General features: G+C 46.0%; 1 protein-coding gene across 1 annotated transcript in view; it reads right to left on the bottom strand.

The window, feature by feature from the left end:
- Positions 1-6,754: 6,754 nt before the first annotated feature.
- The window catches only part of LOC138662605 (uncharacterized), a 195,953-nt gene continuing 178,002 nt past the window's right edge, over positions 6,755-24,705 (bottom strand). Inside the window, exons 5-6 of the mRNA XM_069748465.1 lie at positions 7,009-7,143; positions 6,755-6,844 (exon numbers count right to left, since the gene is read on the bottom strand). Of these exons, the coding sequence (XP_069604566.1) occupies positions 6,755-6,844; positions 7,009-7,143 (225 nt within the window). The remainder of the gene's footprint in view (positions 6,845-7,008; positions 7,144-24,705) is intronic.

A 24,705-nucleotide genomic window follows, 5' to 3' on the forward strand; every position in this document is an offset into this window, starting at 1 on the left:
CAGATATCACTTACAGTAAGCAAACTAACAATTACAGACTGATACAGAGGGGCAAGGACCCTGCCCTTGCGGGCTTACATTCTACAGGATGGTGGGGAAGGAGACAATAGGTTGGGGGTTGCAGGAGCTCCGGTATTGGTGAGGCGGTAGCTTCAGTAGTGGTGAGTAGGCAGCGGGGTCAGTGCAGGCTGTAGGCTTTCCTGAAGAGGTGGGTTTTCAGGTTCCGTCTGAAGGATCCAAATGTGGATGATAGTTGGACACGTTGGGTTAAAGAATTCCGGAGGATGGGGGATATTCAGGAGAAGTCTTGGAGGCGTTTAGGTGAGGAGCGAATAAGTGTGAAGGAGAGAAGGAGGTCTTGGGAGGATCGGAGATTACGTAAGGGAAGATATCGGGAGATTAGTTCAGAGATATATGGAGGAGACAGGTTATGGATGGCTTGGTAGGTTGGTATTAGGAATTTGAACTGGATACGCTGAGGGAATGGGAGCCAGTGAAGAGATTTGTAGAGGGGGGAAGCGGAGGAGTAGCGAGGAGAGAGATGAATTAGTCAGGCAGCAGAGCTAAGGATGGACTGGAGAGGTGCAAAGGTGTTAGGGAGGCCACAGAAAAGGATGTTGCAGTAGTCAAGGTGGGAGATGATGAGGGCATGCACAAGCATTTTAGTAGATTGACGGTTGAGGAAAAGACGGATTCTGGAGATATTTTTGAGCTGGAGGCGACAGGAGGTGGAAAGAGCTTGGATGTGTGGTTTGACGGACAGGACAGAGTGAAGGGTTACTCCGAGGCAGCGGACTTCCGGTACAGGGAAAAGCGTGATGTTGTTACTTGCAATAGATAGGTCAGGTAAGGAAGATTTATGAGATGGACGAAAGATGATGAGTTCAGATTTGTCCACATTGAGTTTGAGGAAGCGAAAGGAGAAGAAGGAGGATATGGCTGATAGACACTCCAGGATTCTGGACAGCAGAGAGGTGACGTCTGGGCCAGAAAGGTAGATCTGAGTGTCATCAGCATAAAGGTGGTACTGGAATCCATGGGACTTTAAGAGTTGTCCCAGGCCAAGTGTATAGATTGAGAAGAGTAGGGGTCCTAGAACACAGCCTTGGGGGACTCCAACAGAGAGGGGGTGAGATGAAGAGGTAGTGTGGGAGTGGGAGACGCTGAATGTGTGGTTGAAAAGGTATGAGGAGATCCAGGATAGGGCGAGGTCTTTGATGCCAACGGAGGAGAGGATCTGTAGTAGGAGGCAGTGGTCAACTGTGTTAAAAGCAGAGGACAGGTCTTGAAGGAGGAGTACAGAGTATTGTCCGTTAGCTTTGGCTGTAAGTAGGTCATAGTTCTTTTTTTATCGATCTTGAGATAATGAGAATACTCTTTAAAAAAATAATGAATGGGGCCCATGTTTTTTAACTATAACAGGAGACATAACAGCCTACACATAGTGTCAGGTTGTCGCCGTTATACTGATTAAAATTATACCTTGGTTGGTGATATCCGTCTTGTGGTTGTTGTTTAATCTTTATTTTCAGTTTTGAGTTAATGCCCCCTAGTTTACAAGATGAATATATGCACATACTTAAAAAAAAAAAGCCTTCTGCAGGTAGGTGCCAGCTGTGGCACCTGTGCTGCAGCATAATCGCATGTTTAATGTGCAGTTAATAACTGTGCTTGATGTTTTCCTGAGGAGTATAAAAAAAATCAATTTGAAAATGGCGCCCGCCGAGCCTGCGCAGTAGCAGGTATCGGTGTATATAGAGGTGATCCGATAGATGCTACTGCCCATGCGCTGGCAGTGCCAACTTGGAGAAGGACATTTTTTTTCTCTAGCAAGATGGCACCGTCGGTTTATGCTGCAGCATAGGTACGACGTCTGGCACCTGCCTGCAGAAGGTTTTTTTTTTAAGTATGTACATGCATTCATTATGTAAACTAAGGGACAGGTCACTGAGGGATCAGTGACCTGTCAGCAGTTTTCATAATGAATACCTAAGTGGAATGCCTGCCAAGGCTGTGGGGTACTCGGTACCGCGTCTGGTCTTAAAGAGGATGTCATGGTGGCTGCGACCCGGTCCGTGGCCCTGGGCGCCCAATAAAAGGGGAACAGCATGGGTTTATGAGAAATCGCTCCTGTCAAACCAATCTAATCAGTTTTTATGAAGAGGTAAGCTATAGGCTGGACCACGGTGAGTCATTGGACGTGGTATATCTCGATTTTTCCAAAGCGTTTGATACCGTGCCGCACAAGAGGTTGGTACACAAAATGAGAATGCTTGGTCCGGTGGGAAAATGTGTGTAAATGGGTTAGTAACTGGCTTAGTGATAGAAAGCAGAGGGTGGTTATAAATGGTATAGTCTCTAACTGGGTCGCTGTGACCAGTGGGGTACCGCAGGGGTCGGTATTGGGACCTGTTCTCTTCAACATATTCATTAATGATCTGGTAGAAGGTTTACACAGTAAAATATCGATATTTGCAGATGATACAAAACTATGTAAAGCAGTTAATACAAGAGAAGATAGTATTCTGCTACAGATGGATCTGGATAAGTTGGAAACTTGGGCTGAAAGGTGGCAGATGAGGTTTAACAATGATAAATGTAAGGTTATACACATGGGAAGAAGGAATCAATATCACCATTACACACTGAACGGGAAACCGCTGGGTAAATCTGACAGGGAGAAGGACTTGGGGATCCTAGTTAATGATAAACTTACCTGGAGCAGCCAGTGTCAGGCAGCAGCTGCCAAGGCAAACAGGATCATGGGGTGCATTAAAAGAGGTCTGGATACACATGATGAGAGCATTATACTGCCTCTGTACAAATCCCTAGTTAGACCGCACATGGAGTACTGTGTCCAGTTTTGGGCACCGGTGCTCAGGAAGGATATAATGGAACTAGAGAGAGTACAAAGGAGGGCAACAAAATTAATAAAGGGGATGGGAGAACTACAATACCCAGATAGATTAGCGAAATTAGGATTATTTAGTCTAGAAAAAAGACGACTGAGGGGCGATCTAATAACCATGTATAAGTATATAAGGGGACAATACAAATATCTCGCTGAGGATCTGTTTATACCAAGGAAGGTGACGGGCACAAGGGGGCATTCTTTGCGTCTGGAGGAGAGAAGGTTTTTCACCAACATAGAAGAGGATTCTTTACTGTTAGGGCAGTGAGAATCTGGAATTGCTTGCCTGAGGAGGTGGTGATGGCGAACTCAGTCGAGGGGTTCAAGAGAGGCCTGGATGTCTTCCTGGAGCAGAACAATATTGTATCATACAATTATTAGGTTCTGTAGAAGGACGTAGATCTGGGGATTTATTATGATGGAATATAGGCTGAACTGGATGGAAAAATGTCTTTTTTCGGCCTTACTAACTATGTTACTATGTTACTATGTAACAGTCTTTTAAGGGGTATTGTGAAAGTCTATTTTCATGACGCCACCTGTGGTTCTCGGTCAATGGGGACCGACGCTGCTTAAAGGGGTCCTCTGGGGTGATGATATGGCTGCTAGATGGTGACACTTCCCACAGGTGAAGCGGGGTCCCCAGGGCTCCAAAGGTGTGTGGCAAGGATGGTGTATGCCGACGAATAAGTGGAGGACACAAGTTATAAAGTCTTTACCTGGTTTACTGCTGGTAGCAGGCCACAGTCCAGGGTACCAGGCATGGATGGTGAGGTGGTCCGGCCGGCTTGGAGGCAAAGGTGATCCCTCTCCCAGGTGAGGTCCGTAAGACTTCCTACTGTGCTAATATGCAAGATCCCTGCTGCCGGAAGCTTGCTGGAAAAGTCCTCTCCTCCAGTCCTAGGACAGGTACCTGTATGATGGGCAGCTTAAGCCATTTTACAGGGTCTCCTATGGTACTGCTTCACCTCCAGGTGTGGTGCTGGCAAATTACATACAGTTCTAAGCCCTCCGGTTCTGCTATGTGTCTTAGAATCACACAAAAGCCTCGGGCTCCTGATACCCGGTTTCTGAGCTTCAGCTCTGAGGGTGCCCGATCACAGTTCCCCTCTGAGCCCTTTTCCACTCCTGTGCTACTTCCCTCAATGCTCCACTGCATACAACAACCATTCAGGTTCTCTTCCTTCCCAGGAGCCATAGCTCAGTACTGGCTGCACGGCTCCACTGTCTGCACTCTCTTCCAGACTTCCTTCTGTTTCTGTGTCTGACTCCAACTGAACTAACTCCTCCTCCAGACCAGGATACTTAAAGGGAATGTGTCACTCCCAAAATCGAGCCTTCTGTAATGCTGTAGATAAGCCCCCGATGTATCCTGAAAGATGAGAAAAAGAGTTTAGATTATACTCACCCAGGGGCAATCCCGCTGCAGTCTGGTCCGATGGGCATTACGGTCCGGTCCGGGGCCTCCCATCTTCTTACAATGACATTTTCTTCTTGTCTTCACGCTGCGGCTCTGGCGCAGGTTTACTTTGTCTGCCCTGTTGAGGGCAGAGCAAAGTAATGCAGTGTGCAGGTGTCGTGAAAGAATGCTGTAGATAAGTCCCTGATGCCAGTGGGCTTAGTTCACCCTCGATTTTGGGGGGTGACAGGTTCCCTTTAAAGCTGAGGGAAGCTTCCCTGAATCTGGGTCCTGAGCTCCCCCTCCTGGCCTGGATTCAGAATGTGTTGCACGTGTATGCTTACCTGGTAAAGAGAATCCTACCATCCTCCAAGCATGATATCGCCCTCCCCGAAAGGAAGGCAACATCACTGTAACAACCGGTTACCTGGGGTGTTACATAAGCAGAACACCACATGAAGACTCCACCATAGGCCTGCCCCGAAGCACGAGAATCTCATTAACTCAAAACTGAAAAAAAAGATTAAACAACAACCACATGATGAAGTTCATCAACCAAAGTATCATTTTAGCCAGTTTAATGGCGCCAACCAGACACTGTGTGTAGGTTACTGTGTACAAACCTGCTGACAGGTTCCTTTTAAGTGATCTATTTTCAAACAGATCCAAACTTACACTGACAGACCTCATTGCATTTATTCAGATGTGTTTAAGTTCCACTGGATAACCAACAGACTTTTAATTTAGGTAAATGGAGGAAAAATCTCAGCACTCGTCAATGGGCACTAAACAATGTACAGTGTTAGTTTTCTGCTCTGTATATTGCTTTGTCAGAGGCTGAATGTAAGCAGAGGGTCAATGCCAATTATTCGACTCACACCGATCTTAGACTAATACCTCATCCTATGGATAGGTTGTCAATATGTTAGTCCCAGACAAACCCTGCAACCTAAGACTTATCTTTATGTTGTCAATAAAGTTCCTTGTCAGTTCAATCCATGATGACATGGTTTCAAATCAATGACCACAAAAATGAGTAACATAGCTGTTGCACAAGTATGATTATGGTCAAATAGACATATGGGAATGTGTCTAACAGGCACTTCTGGTCCCAACAGCTGACAACTGCCCTTTATGCATTACATTGATTTTTGGGAAGTGTGGCACCCCAGGAGTCCGGTTGCCACAGTGGCATTGCCTTCCTCGGGGGGGGGGGGGGGGGGGGGGGGTGTTTTAGGGGAACTTCCCTATAAATTCTGGCCTGGAGGCGGGGTTAGTCAGTTCAGTGTGAGAGAGCAGACAGTGAAGGAGGAAGAGGCAAGAAGTGAGAATCTGGGGGATAGGAGCTGCGACTGAGCTTATCCCCAGGACTAAGCACAGAAGACTGGACACCGGAGTCCATGTTTTTGAGAGAACTTCAGGCCCCACAATCAAAACTGGAGGACAGGAGATTGCAGGTCTCCTGGCCCCAGCTGACAACCCGAAGGCACCGCAGCATACGAGAGCCGGGAGTCACCATGAGGGAGTGACACCTGGAAAAGGCTCAAACTGCCTGCCTTGCGAGTAGTGTTTCACTTAGTGGACAGACTGCGAGAGGGACTTGAGGAGAGCTAAAAGCACCAAGCACACAGAGAACAGTGCAGTAGGAAGGTCTACAACCCCACCTGGCTAGGGGGACTCTGAATTGTTTCCAGGCTGCCTGGATCTACATCACAGCTGTGACTTGTGCCCCGCACTGCACCTTCAACCTGAGATTAAAGGTAAAGAAACTGCAACCCTTGTGTCCTCTAGATATTCCCGCACCCTCAATCCTGGACCCTCAGTCCTGCACCCCAACGTCCACAATTCCCTTACAGAACTGCACCGGTAGCCCTGGGGACCCGCTCTACCTGTGTTGAGCAGAACCATCCCAGCTGCATCCCCATCAGCCCCAGCAGTCTCCTTAAGCAGCGTCGGCCACTTATAGATAAACACCACAGGTGGTGTCACGAACAATCCCCCTTTCCCTATACAAACTTTATTTATATTTCCACCATCATCCATTTTATATTCCCCTCATCACTTTTATTGCACACCCAGGGCCACGGACCGGGTCACCACTGCCTTGACCACCCGTTTAAGAGCCGTACGACCCAGTTCCGAGTACCCCACGGCCCTAGCGGGTGTTGCATTTCCACTAACAATAATCTTTTGTGTTGCTGTCTTGCCTACTATAGGTTCCTTTCCAGATCTTCCATATACCTATTACCAGTAGTATACATATATTTAGGTAATGAAGAGAAGTGGAATCAGTACTGCAGTGATGTGATATCCTCAGACATGGAGTGACGTTGTACTTTCGGTCTAGTAATTAATTTCTGATAATTTAGAGCTCACAGTAAGTTAAGTATAGTAGATCTCTTAGACGGATGTTAATAACCAAGAATATAAGCAATCACTGTAATTTATTCCTGCCGTAGATCAAAGTCCTTATTCCTCCTGAGACCACTGTTAGCATCCCTGATATATGGCTGTAATAAATTGTGCACCTTAAGCTGCATATTTTAATAGGTCTTAAAAATCAAATTCAGCAGATATGTGTGCTATTTTTACATAGGTCACCACTAGTAATATGATTATTGTATTCCAGATTTGCATTAACCCATGCTCACACCGGACTCTCATTGTAATATGGCATATATCAGAAATCAAGTCATACCTTGTTTGGGGAGAGGATGCATGGTGGACCTCCATTGGAGATGAATGACAGCTGTCTCTGCAGCCACAGCAGCTCCTTCTGAGATTGCTTCAACAAATGCTCTACATCACTTGGCTTTTGACCCATTAATCCCTCCTATAACAAAAGATATAAAAATGGCAAGCTGACCAAAATAGCGGAAAATACCGTTTACATGAATTCACTGACGGACAATGAACTTACCCAAATGTAGATTACAAGAAATGTAAACTATGACATTTATGCTCACATTGGTATTGAAAATAACCCGTTTTCACGGGATAATTTGTAACGCATAGTTACTAGCGTTTGCAACGTCTCCTGGTAAAAATGGCAGTCCTGCATATTTATTTATTTTATTTGGCTTTATAATAACAATCTTTATTTTTATATAGTGCTAACATATTCCGCAGCGCTTTACACACATTATCATTGCTGTCCCCATTGGGGCTCACAATCTAAATTCCCTGTCAGTATGTCTTTGGAATGTGGGAGGAAACCGGAGTGCCTGGAGGAAACCCACGCAAACACGGAGAGAACATACAAACTCTTTGCAGATGTTGTCCTTAGTGGGGCTTGAACCCAGGACTCCAGCGCTGCAAGGCTGCAGTGCTAACCACTGAGCCACCGTGCTGCTTTATGCTCCAAATTTGATCTAATGTGAACACATTTAGGCACATGTTCATTAAACAATTTTTGCCAGAATTTTGAGCTTTAACAGTGCAAAAATGTTGCAACTTTTGGCGCTTTTACATCAATCTGAGTCGAGCTTTGCCATTTTTGTGAAAAGTGGGCATGGTCAAGCTGGAAGAGTGAGGCTGGAGTGTGAATGGGCAAAAAATTCATGATAATTTATGCCACAAGGGTGCCATAAATTACGACAGAGATGTGCTCCAGTGTCTGTTTGGGGTACATTCCTTGCGGGTCATGGCAGCTGGAAGATGCTAAAAATTCCGGAGGCAAAGACTTTAGAAAAATCTGTATTCACCTTCTGTCGCACTTTCTACTTTAACTCCGGCTGGTTTCATGGCATATATTATGTCGTGTAGCATCTAAAGCTGATCAGTGGCCGCTGAAGGGCTGAGCCGATTATGCACCGATTATTGGCTGCTGCCATCATGTCATATTGCTTATACTAGAAGACTGGTGGGGGACTCAGTAGCCATTACTAGGGTTGAGCGACCTTGACCTTTTTAGAGTCGAGCCGTGTTTCGCGAAACCCGACTATCTTAGAAGTCGAGTCGAGTGGAATCGGCCGATTATCGCGAAAAGTCGGGTATCGCCCGAAACACGAAACCCAATGCAAGTCAATGGGGGAGCATAGTCGGCAGTGAGTGGAGGCCAGGAAAACACCTACACTGCCCATTTTAATGGCAAAAACATCCATTCTTGTTAAAGAAGCTTGTCAATCGTAATTTACCTTATAATAATTGGAAGGCATTTGAAATTGGGGGTCATTTGGCTAAAGTTGTGGGGGGTAGGGCTGGTTCAAGTAATTAGTGGGCCCAGTAAATCTGGACCACGTCACGGCAGTGGAGCAGGGAGAGGTAAGTATTTAAACTTTGCAAGTGCTGTGATCCTGAGCAAGCAGGGGGGGCCCACTCGTTGGCATTGGCACTGGCACAGGGCCCCTCAAAGTACAGCGGTGTGTTTGCACGGCGGGGGCGCCTCCCACCGGCAGCAACACTTTTGCGTACTATGAGAGGCCCTGTGCCAGTGACGTCGCCAACTAGTATTCCTCCCCCCACCTGATGAAGGAACCTGCACTTTCATCTGCACCTTCCTCTTTGTCCCCGTGTAAGGTGGTATGGTATGCGGGAAGAGGAACCTGACTTTCAGCAGGGTCACAATCTTGCTGTGTAGCGTGCACGGGGAATTTTGCGTTATGGGTCAATGTACCAGCAGACTCATCTATCACTGGCTGGGCAATGGGCAGGATGAGGAGGAAACACAGATGTAGGCCCAAAAAATAAAGTGGGCTAAATGCAGTTCAAAATTGGTAACACAGGACTAACCAGGGGGCATTGCAGTGGAGGACAACTGGAATGAGAGGCTGACACAGAGAGTAGGCCCAAATCAGTAAGTAGTCGACATGCAGTTCAAAATTGGCAACCGTAGTAAACAGGCGGCCCAGCTTTGTTCAGTTGAGGAGAACAGCAAGGAGTGGCAGACACCGATAGTAGGCCCCAACCCAACTAGTAGGCCAAATGCAGTCTAACATTAACAACTACTTAACAAGAGCCTGAAAATGGAATTTCAGGACAGGAAACCAGGAGAACAGCAAGGAGTGGCAGACACCGATAGTAGGCCCCAAACCAACTAGTACGCCAAATGCAGTTGTTCCATTTAACTACAATTTAATGAGAGCCTGAAGATAGAAGTTCAGGAAAGGCAACCTGGAGAACACCTTGGAGTGGAACACACCATCTCTCTACACCCCATACCCAATTTGTAGGCCTAATGCAGTGTAGTTTTCAACAACTACTAAACGAGAGTCGGAAGATCGAAGCAATGTGGACGAAACCTGGGGAACACCTTGGAGTGTAACACACCGTCTCTCTACACCCCATACCCAATTTGTAGGCCTAATGCAGTGTAGTTTTCTACAACTACTAAACGAGAGTCGGAAGACCGAAGCAATGTGGACGAAACCTGGGGAACACCTTGGAGTGGAACACACGATCTCTCTACACCCCATACCCAATTTGTAGGCCTAATGCAGTGTAGTTTTCTACAACTACTAAAAGAGAGCATGAAGATCGAAGCAATGGAGAGGAAACCTTGGGAACACCTTGGAGTGGAACACACCATCTCTCTACACCCCATACCCAATTTGTAGGCCTAATGCAGCGTAGTTTCCAACAACTACTAAACGAGAGCATGAAGATCGAAGCTCAGGAAAGGCAACCTGGAGAACACCTTGGAGTGGAACACACCATCTCTCTACACCCCATACCCAATTTGTAGGCCTAATGCAGCGTAGTTTCCAACAACTACTAAACGAGAGCATGAAGATCGAAGCAATGGAGAGACAACCTGGGGAACACCTTGGAGTGGAACACACCATCTCTCTACACCCCATACCCAATTTGTAGGCCTAATGCAGCGTAGTTTCCAACAACTACTAAACGAGAGCATGAAGATCGAACCAATGGCGATGAAACCTGGGGAACACCTTGGAGTGGAACACACCATCTCTCTACACCCCATACCCAATTTGTAGGCCTAATGCAGCGTAGTTTCCAACAACTACTAAACGAGAGCATGAAGATCGAAGCAATGGAGAGGAAACCTTGGGAACACCTTGGAGTGGAACACACCATCTCTCTACACCCCATACCCAATTTGTAGGCCTAATGCAGCGTAGTTTCCAACAACTACTAAACGAGAGCATGAAGATTGAAGCTCAGGAAAGGCAACCCGGAGAACACCTTGGAGTGGAACACACCATCTCTCTACACCCCATACCCAATTTGTAGGCCTAATGCAGCGTAGTTTCCAACAACTACTAAACGAGAGCATGAAGATTGAAGCTCAGGAAAGGCAACCTGGAGAACACCTTGGAGTGGAACACACCATCTCTCTACACCCCATACCCAATTTGTAGGCCTAATGCAGCGTAGTTTCCAACAACTACTAAACGAGAGCATGAAGATTGAAGCTCAGGAAAGGCAACCTGGAGAACACCTTGGAGTGGAACACACCATCTCTCTACACCCCATACCCAATTTGTAGGCCTAATGCAGCGTAGTTTCCAACAACTACTAAACGAGAGCATGAAGATTGAAGCTCAGGAAAGGCAACCTGGAGAACACCTTGGAGTGGAACACACCATCTCTCTACACCCCATACCCAATTTGTAGGCCTAATGCAGCGTAGTTTCCAACAACTACTAAACGAGAGCATGAAGATTGAAGCAATGGAGAGGAAACCTGGGGAACACCTTGGAGTGGAACACACCATCTCTCTACACCCCATACCCAATTTGTAGGCCTAATGCAGCGTAGTTTCCAACAACTACTAAACGAGAGCATGAAGATCGAAGCAATGGAGAGGAAACCTTGGGAACACCTTGGAGTGGAACACACCATCTCTCTACACCCCATACCCAATTTGTAGGCCTAATGCAGCGTAGTTTCCAACAACTACTAAACGAGAGCATGAAGATTGAAGCTCAGGAAAGGCAACCTGGAGAACACCTTGGAGTGGAACACACCATCTCTCTACACCCCATACCCAATTTGTAGGCCTAATGCAGCGTAGTTTCCAACAACTACTAAACGAGAGCATGAAGATCGAAGCAATGGAGAGACAACCTGGGGAACACCTTGGAGTGGAACACACCATCTCTCTACACCCCATACCCAATTTGTAGGCCTAATGCAGCGTAGTTTCCAACAACTACTAAACGAGAGCATGAAGATCGAACCAATGGCGATGAAACCTGGGGAACACCTTGGAGTGGAACACACCATCTCTCTACACCCCATACCCAATTTGTAGGCCTAATGCAGCGTAGTTTCCAACAACTACTAAACGAGAGCATGAAGATCGAAGCAATGGAGAGGAAACCTTGGGAACACCTTGGAGTGGAACACACCATCTCTCTACACCCCATACCCAATTTGTAGGCCTAATGCAGCGTAGTTTCCAACAACTACTAAACGAGAGCATGAAGATTGAAGCTCAGGAAAGGCAACCCGGAGAACACCTTGGAGTGGAACACACCATCTCTCTACACCCCATACCCAATTTGTAGGCCTAATGCAGCGTAGTTTCCAACAACTACTAAACGAGAGCATGAAGATTGAAGCTCAGGAAAGGCAACCTGGAGAACACCTTGGAGTGGAACACACCATCTCTCTACACCCCATACCCAATTTGTAGGCCTAATGCAGCGTAGTTTCCAACAACTACTAAACGAGAGCATGAAGATTGAAGCTCAGGAAAGGCAACCTGGAGAACACCTTGGAGTGGAACACACCATCTCTCTACACCCCATACCCAATTTGTAGGCCTAATGCAGCGTAGTTTCCAACAACTACTAAACGAGAGCATGAAGATTGAAGCTCAGGAAAGGCAACCTGGAGAACACCTTGGAGTGGAACACACCATCTCTCTACACCCCATACCCAATTTGTAGGCCTAATGCAGCGTAGTTTCCAACAACTACTAAACGAGAGCATGAAGATTGAAGCAATGGAGAGGAAACCTGGGGAACACCTTGGAGTGGAACACACCATCTCTCTACACCCCATACCCAATTTGTAGGCCTAATGCAGCGTAGTTTCCAACAACTACTAAACGAGAGCATGAAGATCGAAGCAATGGAGAGGAAACCTTGGGAACACCTTGGAGTGGAACACACCATCTCTCTACACCCCATACCCAATTTGTAGGCCTAATGCAGCGTAGTTTCCAACAACTACTAAACGAGAGCATGAAGATTGAAGCTCAGGAAAGGCAACCTGGAGAACACCTTGGAGTGGAACACACCATCTCTCTACACCCCATACCCAATTTGTAGGCCTAATGCAGCGTAGTTTCCAACAACTACTAAACGAGAGCATGAAGATTGAAGCTCAGGAAAGGCAACCTGGAGAACACCTTGGAGTGGAACACACCATCTCTCTACACCCCATACCCAATGTGTAGGCCTAATGCAGCGTAGTTTCCAACAACTACTAAACGAGAGCATGAAGATTGAAGCTCAGGAAAGGCAACCTGGAGAACACCTTGGAGTGGAACACACCATCTCTCTACACCCCATACCCAATTTGTAGGCCTAATGCAGCGTAGTTTCCAACAACTACTAAACGAGAGCATGAAGATTGAAGCTCAGGAAAGGCAACCTGGAGAACACCTTGGAGTGGAACACACCATCTCTCTACACCCCATACCCAATTTGTAGGCCTAATGCAGCGTAGTTTCCAACAACTACTAAACGAGAGCATGAAGATTGAAGCTCAGGAAAGGCAACCTGGAGAACACCTTGGAGTGGAACACACCATCTCTCTACACCCCATACCCAATTTGTAGGCCTAATGCAGCGTAGTTTCCAACAACTACTAAACGAGAGCATGAAGATTGAAGCTCAGGAAAGGCAACCTGGAGAACACCTTGGAGTGGAACACACCATCTCTCTACACCCCATACCCAATTTGTAGGCCTAATGCAGCGTAGTTTCCAACAACTACTAAACGAGAGCATGAAGATTGAAGCAATGGAGAGGAAACCTGGGGAACACCTTGGGGAGGCAGACACCGTTAGTAGGCCCTACCAAAGTTGTACACCCAATGCAATTTTAAAATTCCTAGAGGCTGAAAACAAGACTATTGACGCTCAGCTTTTTTCTAAGGAACACAGCTGAATTGAGTGGCGCAGACAGACACAGGTAGTAGGACTCAAACCAAAAATGTGGCTCACTGCAGCAGAAAAAAGTTACAGGGGTACACAAGCTGCAGTGCTCTGGGCAGTGGAGGACAATTTCAATAGTGAACCGCAGACAGACTTTGTACACCTACTATTAAAAAAAGGATGCTCTATGCAATTATAAATAGGTTCTAGGGGTACACGGGCAGCAGTGGTGTGGTCAGTGGAGGCCTAGTGGAAGGAGTGACCGCAGACAGGCATCGAAGGCCTAAAATAATAACACATGGCTGTAGGCAATTTTAAATTGGTTCCAGGGGTACACGGGCAGCAGTGGCCTGGTCAGTGTAGTAGTAGTAGAAAGAACGGACCGCAGACAGGCATCGAAGGCCTAAAATAAAAAAATTGGGCTGGCTGTAGGCAATTTTAAATTGGTTCCAGGGGTACACGGGCAGCAGTGGTGTGGTCAGTGGAGGCCTAGTGGAAGGAGTGACCGCAGACAGGCATCGAAGGCCTAAAATAATAACACATGGCTGTAGGCAATTTTAAATTGGTTCCAGGGGTACACGGGCAGCAGTGGCCTGGTCAGTGTAGTAGTAGTAGAAAGAACGGACCGCAGACAGGCATCGAAGGCCTAAAATAAAAAAATTGGGCTGGCTGTAGGCAATTTTAAATTGGTTCCAGGGGTACACGGGCAGCAGTGGTGTGGTCAGTGGAGGCCTAGTGGAAGGAGTTACCGCAGACAGGCATCGAAGGCCTAAAATAATAACACATGGCTGTAGGCAATTTTAAATTGGTTCCAGGGGTACACAGGCAGCAGTGGCCTGGTCAGTGTAGTAGTAGTAGAAAGAATGGACCGCAGACAGGCATCGAAGGCCTAAAATAAAAAAATTGGGCTGGCTGTAGGCAATTTTAAATTGGTTCCAGGGGTACACAGGCAGCAGTGGTGTGGTCAGTGGAGGCATAGTGGAAGGAGTGACCGCAGATAGGCTTCGAAGGCCTAACATAACAAAAATGTCAATACAATGGTATTGTCAGTGGCAGGCATTGAAGGATGTCAGCGCATAGACTAAACATTGGTGGAGCTGTGAGATAATTTTGCAAGTGGTAGAGCACTGTTTGAGCTGGGGGGGGGGGAACTGTCTTGTGGCCGGCGGTACAGGCCCAGGGCCCCTCATATTACAACGGTGTGTCTGACGTTGGGTGCGCACCATCACCGCCAGAGACACTTTATTGTACTAGGAGGGACCCAGTGGCAGTGCCGTCGACCAAAAGCGGGCACACCCACCTCTTCAGACAAACAGCACTCTCACGGGTGCTGTCGCCAAGTGTCGATACCACGGCCCCGTGTGGGGAGTTTGGCCATTTAGTGAGGTGTAAACATGTCGTATGCTGGACAATCAGGTGCAGAAAATTACGAGATTGGAAAAGGCATTCAGAATAGTCCACAGGCAAGACCTTTTCATAGGAAAGCTAGGTGTCAGCCGGGCAAGGTGGGGCAAAAGATTTCGAAATCCAGTTGTGGTTCATTTTAATGAAGGTTAGATCATCTACATTTTGGGTAGCCAGACGAGTCCTTTTTTCTGTTAGTATTGAACCTGCAGCACTGAATACTCTTTCTGATAGGACACTAGCTGCCGGGCAAGCAAGCTCCTGCAATGCATATTCTGCCAATTCTGGCCAGGTGTCTAATTTGGATGCCCAGTAATCAAATGGGAATGACGGTTGAGGGAGAACGTCGATAAGGGATGAAAAATAGTTTGTAACCATACTGGACAAATGTTGTCTCCTGTCACTTTGAATTGATGCTGCAGTACCTGTCCTGTCTGCGGTCATAGCAAAATCACTCCACAACCTGGTCAGAAAACCCCTCTGGCCAACGCCACTTCTGATTTCTGCCCCTCTAACTCCTCTGGTCTGCTGGCCCCTGCAGCTCGTGTGAGAACGATCACGGGCGCTGTGTGCAGGGAATGCCAGAAGCAAACGGTCAACAAGAGTTGATTGTTTGGTTGCTAATATTAGTTCCAAGTTCTCATGTGGCATTATATTTTGCAATTTGCCTTTATAGCGAGGATCAAGGAGGCAGGCCAACCAGTAATCGTCATCGTTCATCATTTTAGTTATGCGTGTGTCCCTTTTGAGGATACGTAAGGCATAATCCGCCATGTGGGCCAAAGTTCCAGTTCTCAAATCTGCGGTTGTGCTTGGTTGAGGGGCAGTTTCAGGCAAATCCACGTCACTTGTGTCCCTCCAAAAACCAGAACCCGGCCTTGCCGCGCCACCAATTTCCAGTGGCCCCGGAAAAGCTTCCTCATTAAAAATATAATCATCCCCATCATCCTCCTCGTCCTCCTCCTCCTCTTCGCCCGCTAACTCGTCCTGTACACTGCCCTGGCCAGACAATGGCTGACTGTCATCAAGGCTTTCCTCTTCCTCAGCTGCAGATGCCTGATCCTTTATGTGCGTCAAACTTTGCATCAGCAGACGCATTAGGGGGATGCTCATGCTTATTATGGCGTTGTCTGCACTAACCAGCCGTGTGCATTCCTCAAAACACTGAAGGACTTGACACATGTCTTGAATCTTCGACCACTGCACACCTGACAACTCCATGTCTGCCATCCTACTGCCTGCCTGTGTATGTGTATCCTCCCACAAAAACATAACAGCCCGCCTCTGTTCGCACAGTCTCTGAAGCATGTGCAGTGTTGAGTTCCACCTTGTTGCAACGTTTATGATTAGGCGATGCTGGGGAAGGTTCAAAGAACGCTGATAGGTCTGCATACGGCTGGAGTGTACGGGCGAACGGCGGATATGTGAGCAAAGTCCACACACTTTGAGGAGCAGGTCGGATAACCCCGGATAACTTTTCAGGAAGCACTGCACCACCAGGTTTAAGGTGTGAGCCAGGCAAGGAATGTGTTTCAGTTGGGAAAGGGAGATGGCAGCCATGAAATTCCTTCCGTTATCACTCACTACCTTGCCTGCCTCAAGATCTACAGTGCCCAGCCACGACTGCGTTTCTTTCTGCAAGAACTCGGACAGAACTTCCGCGGTGTGTCTGTTGTCGCCCAAACACTTCATAGCCAATACAGCCTGCTGACGTTTGCCAGTAGCTGCCCCATAATGGGAGACCTGGTGTGCAACAGTGGCAGCTGCGGATGGAGTGGTTGTGCGACTGCGGTCTGTGGACGAGCTCTCGCTTCTGCAGGAGGACGAAGAGGAGGAGGAGGGGGTGCGAACGGCTACAGCCAACTGTTTCCTAGACCGTGGGCTAGGCAGAACTGTCCCAAACTTGCTGTCCCCTGTGGACCCTGCTCTTTAACACGCTGGTGGAGGGCTGGGATGGCTTTTCTGGAAAAAAAGTGTCGACTGGGTAGCTCGTAGCGTGGTACAGCGTAGTCCATCAGGGCTTTGAAAGCTTCGCTTTCAACTAACCGGTAGGGCATCATCTCTAACGAGATTAGTCTAGCTATGTGGGCGTTCAAACCCTGTGTACGCGGATGCGAGGCTAAGTACTTCCCTTTTCTAACCATAGTCTCATGTAGGGTGAGCTGGACTGGAGAGCTGGAGATCGTGGAAATAGCGGGGGTGCCGGTGGACATGGCAGACTGAGAGACGGTGGGAGATGGTATTGTTGCCGCCGGTGCCCTAGATGCAGTGTTTCCTACTACGAAACTGGTGATTCCCTGACCCTGACTGCTTTGGCCTGGCAAAGAAACCTGCACAGATACTGCAGGTGGTGCGGAAAATGGTGGCCCTACACTGCCGGAAGGGATGTTGCGTTGCTGACTAGCTTCATTGGCCGAGGGTGCTACAACCTTAAGGGACGTTTGGTAGTTAGTCCAGGCTTGCAAATGCATGGTGGTTAAATGTCTATGCATGCAACTTGTATTGAGACTTTTCAGATTCTGTCCTCTGCTTAAGGTAGTTGAACATTTTTGACAGATGACTTTGCGCTGATCAATTGGATGTTGTTTAAAAAAATGCCAGACTGCACTCTTTCTAGCATCGGATACCTTTTCAGGCATTGCAGACTGAGCTTTAACCGGATGGCCACGCTGTCCTCCAACAGGTTTTGGCTTTGCCACACGTTTTGGGCAAGATACGGGCCCGGCAGATGGAACCTGTTGCGATGTTGATGCCTGCTGCGGCCCCTCCTCCTCCGCTTCAGAACTGCTGCCGCCTGCACCCTGTTCCCCCAATGGCTGCCAATCGGGGTCAAGAACTGGGTCATCTATTACCTCTTCTTGTAGCTCGTGTGCAACTTCGTCTGTGTCACCGTGTCGGTCGGTGGTATAGCGTTCGTAATGGGGCAACATAGTCTCATCAGGGTCTGATTCTTGATCATTACCCTGCGAGGGCAATGTTGTGGTCTGAGTCAAAGGACCAGCATAGTAGTCTGGCTGTGGCTGTGCATCAGTGCACTCCATGTCAGATTCAACTTGTAATGGGCATGGACTGTTAACTGCTTCACTTTCTAAGCCAGTGACGGTATGTGTAAAGAGCTCCATGGAGTAACCCGTTGTGTCGCCTGCTGCATTCTTCTCTGTTGTTGTTTTTGCTGAAGAGGACAAGGAAGCGACTTGTCCCTGACCGTGAACATCCACTAATGACGCGCTGCTTTGACATTTACCAGTTTCACGAGAGGAGGCAAAAGAGCTAGAGGCTGAGTCAGCAAGATAAGCCAAAACTTGCTCTTGCTGCTCCGGCTTTAAAAGCGGTTTTCCTACTCCCAGAAAAGGGAGCGTTCGAGGCCTTGTGTAGCCAGACGACGAACCTGGCTCCACAGCTCCAGACTTAGGTGCAATATTTTTTTTCCCACGACCAGCTGATGCTCCACCACTACCACTACCCTCATTACCAGCTGACAATGAACGCCCCCGGCCACGACCTCTTCCACCAGACTTCCTCATTGTTTTAAAAATGTAACCAAACTAATGGTATTTGTTGCTGTCACACAACTTACACGGTGAGCTATAACTTCAGTATGATTTAGCTACCCCTTTACAGGTGAGTGAGATCACAACGAAAATCAGGCACAATGTTACACAAAGAAGACACAAAAGAGAATAGTAAAACCAAAAACACTCAGTTTGAAAAAATGTTGCAGTAATCCGCAAGTGCTAGTAAAAGATGTAAAAAACAGGGTATTTGGTTGATACGTTTTTTGCAAAAAATGTATACTAAGCTGCTCTACCAATCTTCACGGTATACCCTTATCAGAGCAGTCCTAACTAATGTATGCAATCCCTATCTGATGTATTTAAAAACCTGATCATCTGTATATAACCTGTGGATTTATCACGTTTTCTAGTGCGGATTCTGCTGCGGATTTACATCTGCACTTTTCTATTGGAGCAGATGTAAAAACGCTGCGAATTCCGCACAAAGAAGTGACATGCTGCGGAAAATAAAACGCTGCGTTTCCGCGCGTTTTTTACCGCAGCATGGGCACAGCGTTTTTGGTTTCCCATAGGTTTACATTGTACTGTAAACTCATGGGAAACTGCTGCGGATCCGCAGCTGCGGATCCACATCATGTACACATACCCTAAAGGGACTCTGTCACCTGATTTTGGCGGGCTATGTAAATGCACTCTTTTTGGTCCGATGGGCGGTGTTTCTTCTTTTTTCCTTCACCCCATCTTTCCCCGCTGTCCGCAATATTTTCCGGAATTGGAGTTTGTGTCCTTCATAGTTGGCTCGTGCGCAATGCAATCTTCGGTCGCGCACGCGCAGTATGCTTTGCCCATCTGCGGGCAAAGCCGAAAAGCATTACTGCGCATGCGCCGGTGCACTATGTTCCGGAAGTAATTCTCTGTGTTCTGGGACAGTGACGGCGCATGCGCAGTAATGCTTTTCGGCTTTGCCCGCAGATGGGCAAAGCATACTGCGCGTGCGCGAGACAAGATTGCATTGCGCACCCGCAATACATCAAAGTCTGTGTTTCAAGGACGTCTGATTTCATCCTTCAAAAGAATCTGTCAACAGGTTTTTGCTATCTCATCTGAGAGGGGTATGATGTCAAGGCAGAGACCTTGATTTCAGCGATGTGTCTTACTCGGCTGCATGCTATCAGTGTGATACTGCAACATTTTTTCAAACTGAGTGTTTTTGGTTTTACTATTCTCTTTTGTGTCTTCAGGTTTCTTGGTGGTGTGTGAACATGATCATACAGACTTGTTCACTGTGCAAGTAGCCCATGTGTTCCTGTTTCCACAATGTTACACACTCTGCTGTTGGTGGCAACAAATGAGAGAGATGCCACACACGCAGGACTGTCACTGAAGCACAAATGTAAATATTAATCTCCCACTGATTTGATTTTTTTTTTTTTTTCAGGGAGACTTTAGGGAAAAAAAATAATAGAATAAAATGATTTTTTCAGGAAGAATTTAGAAACCAAATAAAATAAAATGCTTTTTTCAGGGAGAATTTAGAAAACAAATAAAACAAAAAAAGGCTTTCTATGGCCCACTGAGTGAGAGATGACGCACACAGGTGTCAGGAGTGGCACACAAGCCCAGAGGCCAATATTTATCTCCCACTGATTGATGTAGTGATTTTTTCAGGTAGATTTTGGAACCCAAATCAAGCTAAAAAAATAATAGGCTTTCTATGGCCCACAATTGGAGAGAGAGAGAGAGATGGCACACCCAGGAGTCAAGACGGGCACACAAGCAGAAAGGGCAATATTAATCTCCCACTGATTTGATTTTTTTTTTTTTTTCAGGGAGACTTTAGGAAAAAAAAATAATAGAATAAAATGATTTTTTCAGGAAGAATTTAGAAACCAAATAAAATAAAATGATTTTTTCAGGGAGAATTTAGAAAACAAATAAAACAAAAAAAGGCTTTCTATGGCCCACTGAGTGAGAGATGACGCACACAGGAGTCAGGAGTGGCACACAAGCCCAGAGGCCAATATTTATCTCCCACTGATTGATGTAGTGATTTTTTCAGGTAGATTTTGGAACCCAAATCAAGCTAAAAAAATAATAGGCTTTCTATGGCCCACAATTGGAGAGAGAGAGAGAGATGGCACACCCAGGAGTCAAGACTGGCACACAAGTAGAAAGGGCAATATTAATCTCCCACTGATTTGATTTTTTTTTTTTTCAGGGAGACTTTAGGAAAAAAAATAATAGAATAAAATGATTTTTTCAGGAAGAATTTAGAAACCAAATAAAATAAAATGATTTTTTCAGGGAGAATTTAGAAAACAAATAAAACAAAAAAAGGCTTTCTATGGCCCACTGAGTGAGAGATGACGCACACAGGAGTCAGGAGTGGCACACAAGCCCAGAGGCCAATATTTATCTCCCACTGATTGATGTAGTGATTTTTTCAGGTAGATTTTGGAACCCAAATCAAGCTAAAAAAATAATAGGCTTTCTATGGCCCACAATTGGAGAGAGAGAGAGAGATGGCACACCCAGGAGTCAAGACTGGCACACAAGCAGAAAGGGCAATATTAATCTCCCACTGATTTGATTTTTTTTTTTTTTCAGGGAGACTTTAGGAAAAAAAAATAATAGAATAAAATGATTTTTTCAGGAAGAATTTAGAAACCAAATAAAATAAAATGATTTTTTCAGGGAGAATTTAGAAAACAAATAAAAGAAAAAATAGGCTTTCTATGGCCCACGGAGTGAGAGATGACGCACACAGGAGTCAGGAGTGGCACACAAGCCCAGAGGCCAATATTGTTCTCCCAATGATTGATGTAGTGATTTTTTCAGGTAGATTTTGGAACCCAAATCAAGCTAAAAAAATAATAGGCTTTCTATGGCCCACAATTGGAGAGAGAGAGAGAGATGGCACACCCAGGAGTCAAGACTGGCACACAAGCAGAAAGGGCAATATTAATCTCCCACTGATTTGATTTTTTTTTTTTTTCCAGGGAGACTTTAGAAAAAAAAAATAATAAAAAAAAAATGATTTTTTCAGGAAGAATTTAGAAACCAAATAAAATAAAAATGATTTTTTCAAGGAGAATTTATAAAACAAATAAAACAAAAAATAGGCTTTCTATGGCCCACTGAGTGAGAGATGACGCACACAGGAGTCAGGAGTGGCACACAAGCCCAGAGGCCAATATTTATCTCCCACTGATTGATTTATTGATTTTTTCAGGTAGAATTTAGAACCCAAATCAACCAAAAACATAAATAGGCTTTCTATGGCCCACTATTTGTGAGAGAGATGGCACGCTCAGGACTGGCACACAAGCCCAGAGGCCAATATTAATCTCCCACTTTTTATTTTTTTTCAGGGAAAATTTATAAACCCAATAAAAAAAATAATAAATAGGCTTTCTATGGCCCACTATCTGAGAGAGAGAGATGGCACGCTTAGGACTGGCACACAAGCCCAAAGGCCAATATTAATCTCCCTTTTTTTTTCAGGGAGAATTTATAAAACCCAAAAAAAAAAATAATAAATAGGCTTTCTATGGCCCACTATTTGTGAGAGAGATGGCACGCTCAGGACTGGCACACAAGCCCAGAGGCCAATATTAATCTCCCACTTTTTTTTTTTTGTTCCAGGGAAAATTTATAAACCCAATAAAAAAAATAATAAATAGGCTTTCTATGGCCCACTATCTGAGAGAGAGAGATGGCACGCTTAGGACTGGCACACAAGCCCAAAGGCCAATATTAATCTCCCTTTTTTTTTTCAGGGAGAATTTATAAAACCAAAAAAAAAAAAATAAATAGGCTTTCTATGGCCCACTATTTGTGAGAGAGATGGCACGCTCAGGACTGGCACACAAGCCCAGAGGCCAATATTAATCTCCCACTTTTTTTTTTTTTGTTCCAGGGAAAATTTATAAACCCAATAAAAAAAATAATAAATAGGCTTTCTATGGCCCACTATCTGAGAGAGAGAGATGGCACGCTTAGGACTGGCACACAAGCCCAAAGGCCAATATTAATCTCCCACTGATTGATTTATTGATTTTTTCAGGTAGAATTTAGAACCCAAATAAAGCAAAAAAAAAAAATAGGCTTTCTATGGCCCACTGAGTGAGTGATGATGCACACAGGAGTCAGGAGTGGCACACAAGCCCTGAGGCCAATATTTTTCTCCCACTGATTGATGTAGTGATTTTTTCAGGTAGATTTTAGAACCCAAATCAAGCAAAAAAATAAATAGGCTTTCTATGGCCCACTGACTGAGAGATGGCACTCACAGGAGTCAAGAGTGGCACACAAGCCCTGAGGCCAATATTTTTCTCCCACTGATTGATGTAGTGATTTTTTTCAGGTAGATAAAAAATAGGCTTTCTATGGCCCACTGAGTGAGAGATGGCACACACAGGGATGGCACTCTAGCAGAAATGTCAATCTTAATCTCCCACAAAAAAAAAACAAAAAAAAAAAAACAGGGAGTGTCCAACAATTACTATCTCCCTGCAGTAATCTCAGCCAGGTATGGCAGGCAGCAATAAGGAGTGGACTGATGCACAAATTAAATAAAAAGTGTGGACAAACAAAAAAGATAGCTGTGCAGAAAGGAAGGAACAAGAGGATTTGTGCTTTGAAAAAAGCAGTTGGTTTGCACAGCAGCGTACACACAGCAATGCAGCTATCAGGGAGCCTTCTAGGGCAGCCCAATGAGCTACAGCGCTGAGGGGAAAAAAAATGTAGCTTCCACTGTCCCTGCACACCGAAGGTGGTGTTGGGCAGTGGAAATCGCTACAGCACAAGCGGTTTGGTGGTTAATGGACCCTGCCTAACGCTATCCCTGCTTCTGACGAAGCGGCAGCAACCTCTCCCTAAGCTCAGATCAGCAGCAGTAACATGGCGGTCGGCGGGAACGCCCCTTTATAGCCCCTGTGACGCCGCAGACAGCAAGCCAATCACTGCAATGCCCTTCTCTAAGATGGTGGGGACCAGGACCTATGTCATCACGCTGCCCACACTCTGCGTTTACCTTCATTGGCTGAGAAATGGCGCTTTTCGCGTCATTGAAACGCGACTTTGGCGCGAAAGTCGCGTACCGCATGGCCGACCCCGCACAGGGGTCCGATCGGGTTTCATGAAACCCGACTTTGCCAAAAGTCGGCGACTTTTGAAAATGAACGACCCGTTTCGCTCAACCCTAGCCATTACTGTTCAGCGGTATCAGTCTAAGAGATGAGTAAAGGTTTATTTTCTTTAATTCCTCACTTTGGGCCCATAGACAATATTTTTTAAAGTACTGTATAGGAAAATCACTATAAACTAAACAGTCCCTTTTTTGGCTGCAGCAACCTGAGTTAACCTACATGATTGAATTACAGTCTGTAGTTTATTGTTACTCTTATGTCCCATGAATGAGACATTTTACATGCTGGGTGTCATGTGACTTCTTCTTCTCCCTGTGTCTCAGTCTCCATCTTGGCTTCATTAGAGGCACATGTGCTTTCAGCTTGTCTCAAAGAAAGTCTTTTTTACCTGCTGCTGCTGTTTATGCATTCAACAAGGATTCTTAAAGAAATCAAAGTCTCTTCTGGATTCTTCATAACATGTGTCCCGGCAGCTGAGTAAAGCTATCTGCGAACGTGGCCAATTGTAAGTAGGGTGAAGAGATTCAGCATCTCACAGAGCCATATTTGCAGCCACAGGCCCCGGGGACAGAATAGTAAAAAAGACTTACCAGATTCATCTTTAAAGCCACCAACAGCTTCTATAAAGCTACAGAACTTTCTGCATAGCATCTGCTCTCAGCATATAAGAGACTATACAGCTCCCATTCTCCCTGTGAATCAGGATGGCTGAAGGAATGACTACATGGTTTCTGCCAGACCCATTGTTAGAGGAAGAGTGCATAGAACTTGATCCACCATCTAGTTAGAAGGCTAGACGTCCCACAAAGCCCACATGGAAAGTACGGGAGAATCTAGAATCCAGTAAACAATCTTCTCCATGCCATAGCAGAGCACTGGCAAAAACTGCTGAGTCACATAGACAGCAGTCTCAGCCTGATTCTGTCGAACGACCACAAGAGGGAACCCTTGCACAACTGTGTTCAGATTATCAACTGTATGCAGAAATTGCAGATTAGTGCACCTCAGTTTTACAGAGACTTAACCCGTCTGCTCCCTGCAAAGAGCTGCAAGCTTTCCAACAACTTAACTCTGAGAGAGAAAGCATGGTGCGCAATATAAAAGCCAAGACAGAGGCAAGAATCGCGCTAATAGCCGAGATGTCATCTTGTATTTCCAGCTCAGCCAGACAGTGAAAGCGATCATCTAAGTCACGCTCTTCAAAATCCTCAACCCTCAGCGAACAGCTCGTAAGAGCACGTGCAGAAGCTGAG

Source organism: Ranitomeya imitator, chromosome 1 (assembly GCF_032444005.1).
Source record: "Ranitomeya imitator isolate aRanImi1 chromosome 1, aRanImi1.pri, whole genome shotgun sequence".
NCBI lineage: Eukaryota > Metazoa > Chordata > Amphibia > Anura > Dendrobatidae > Ranitomeya > Ranitomeya imitator.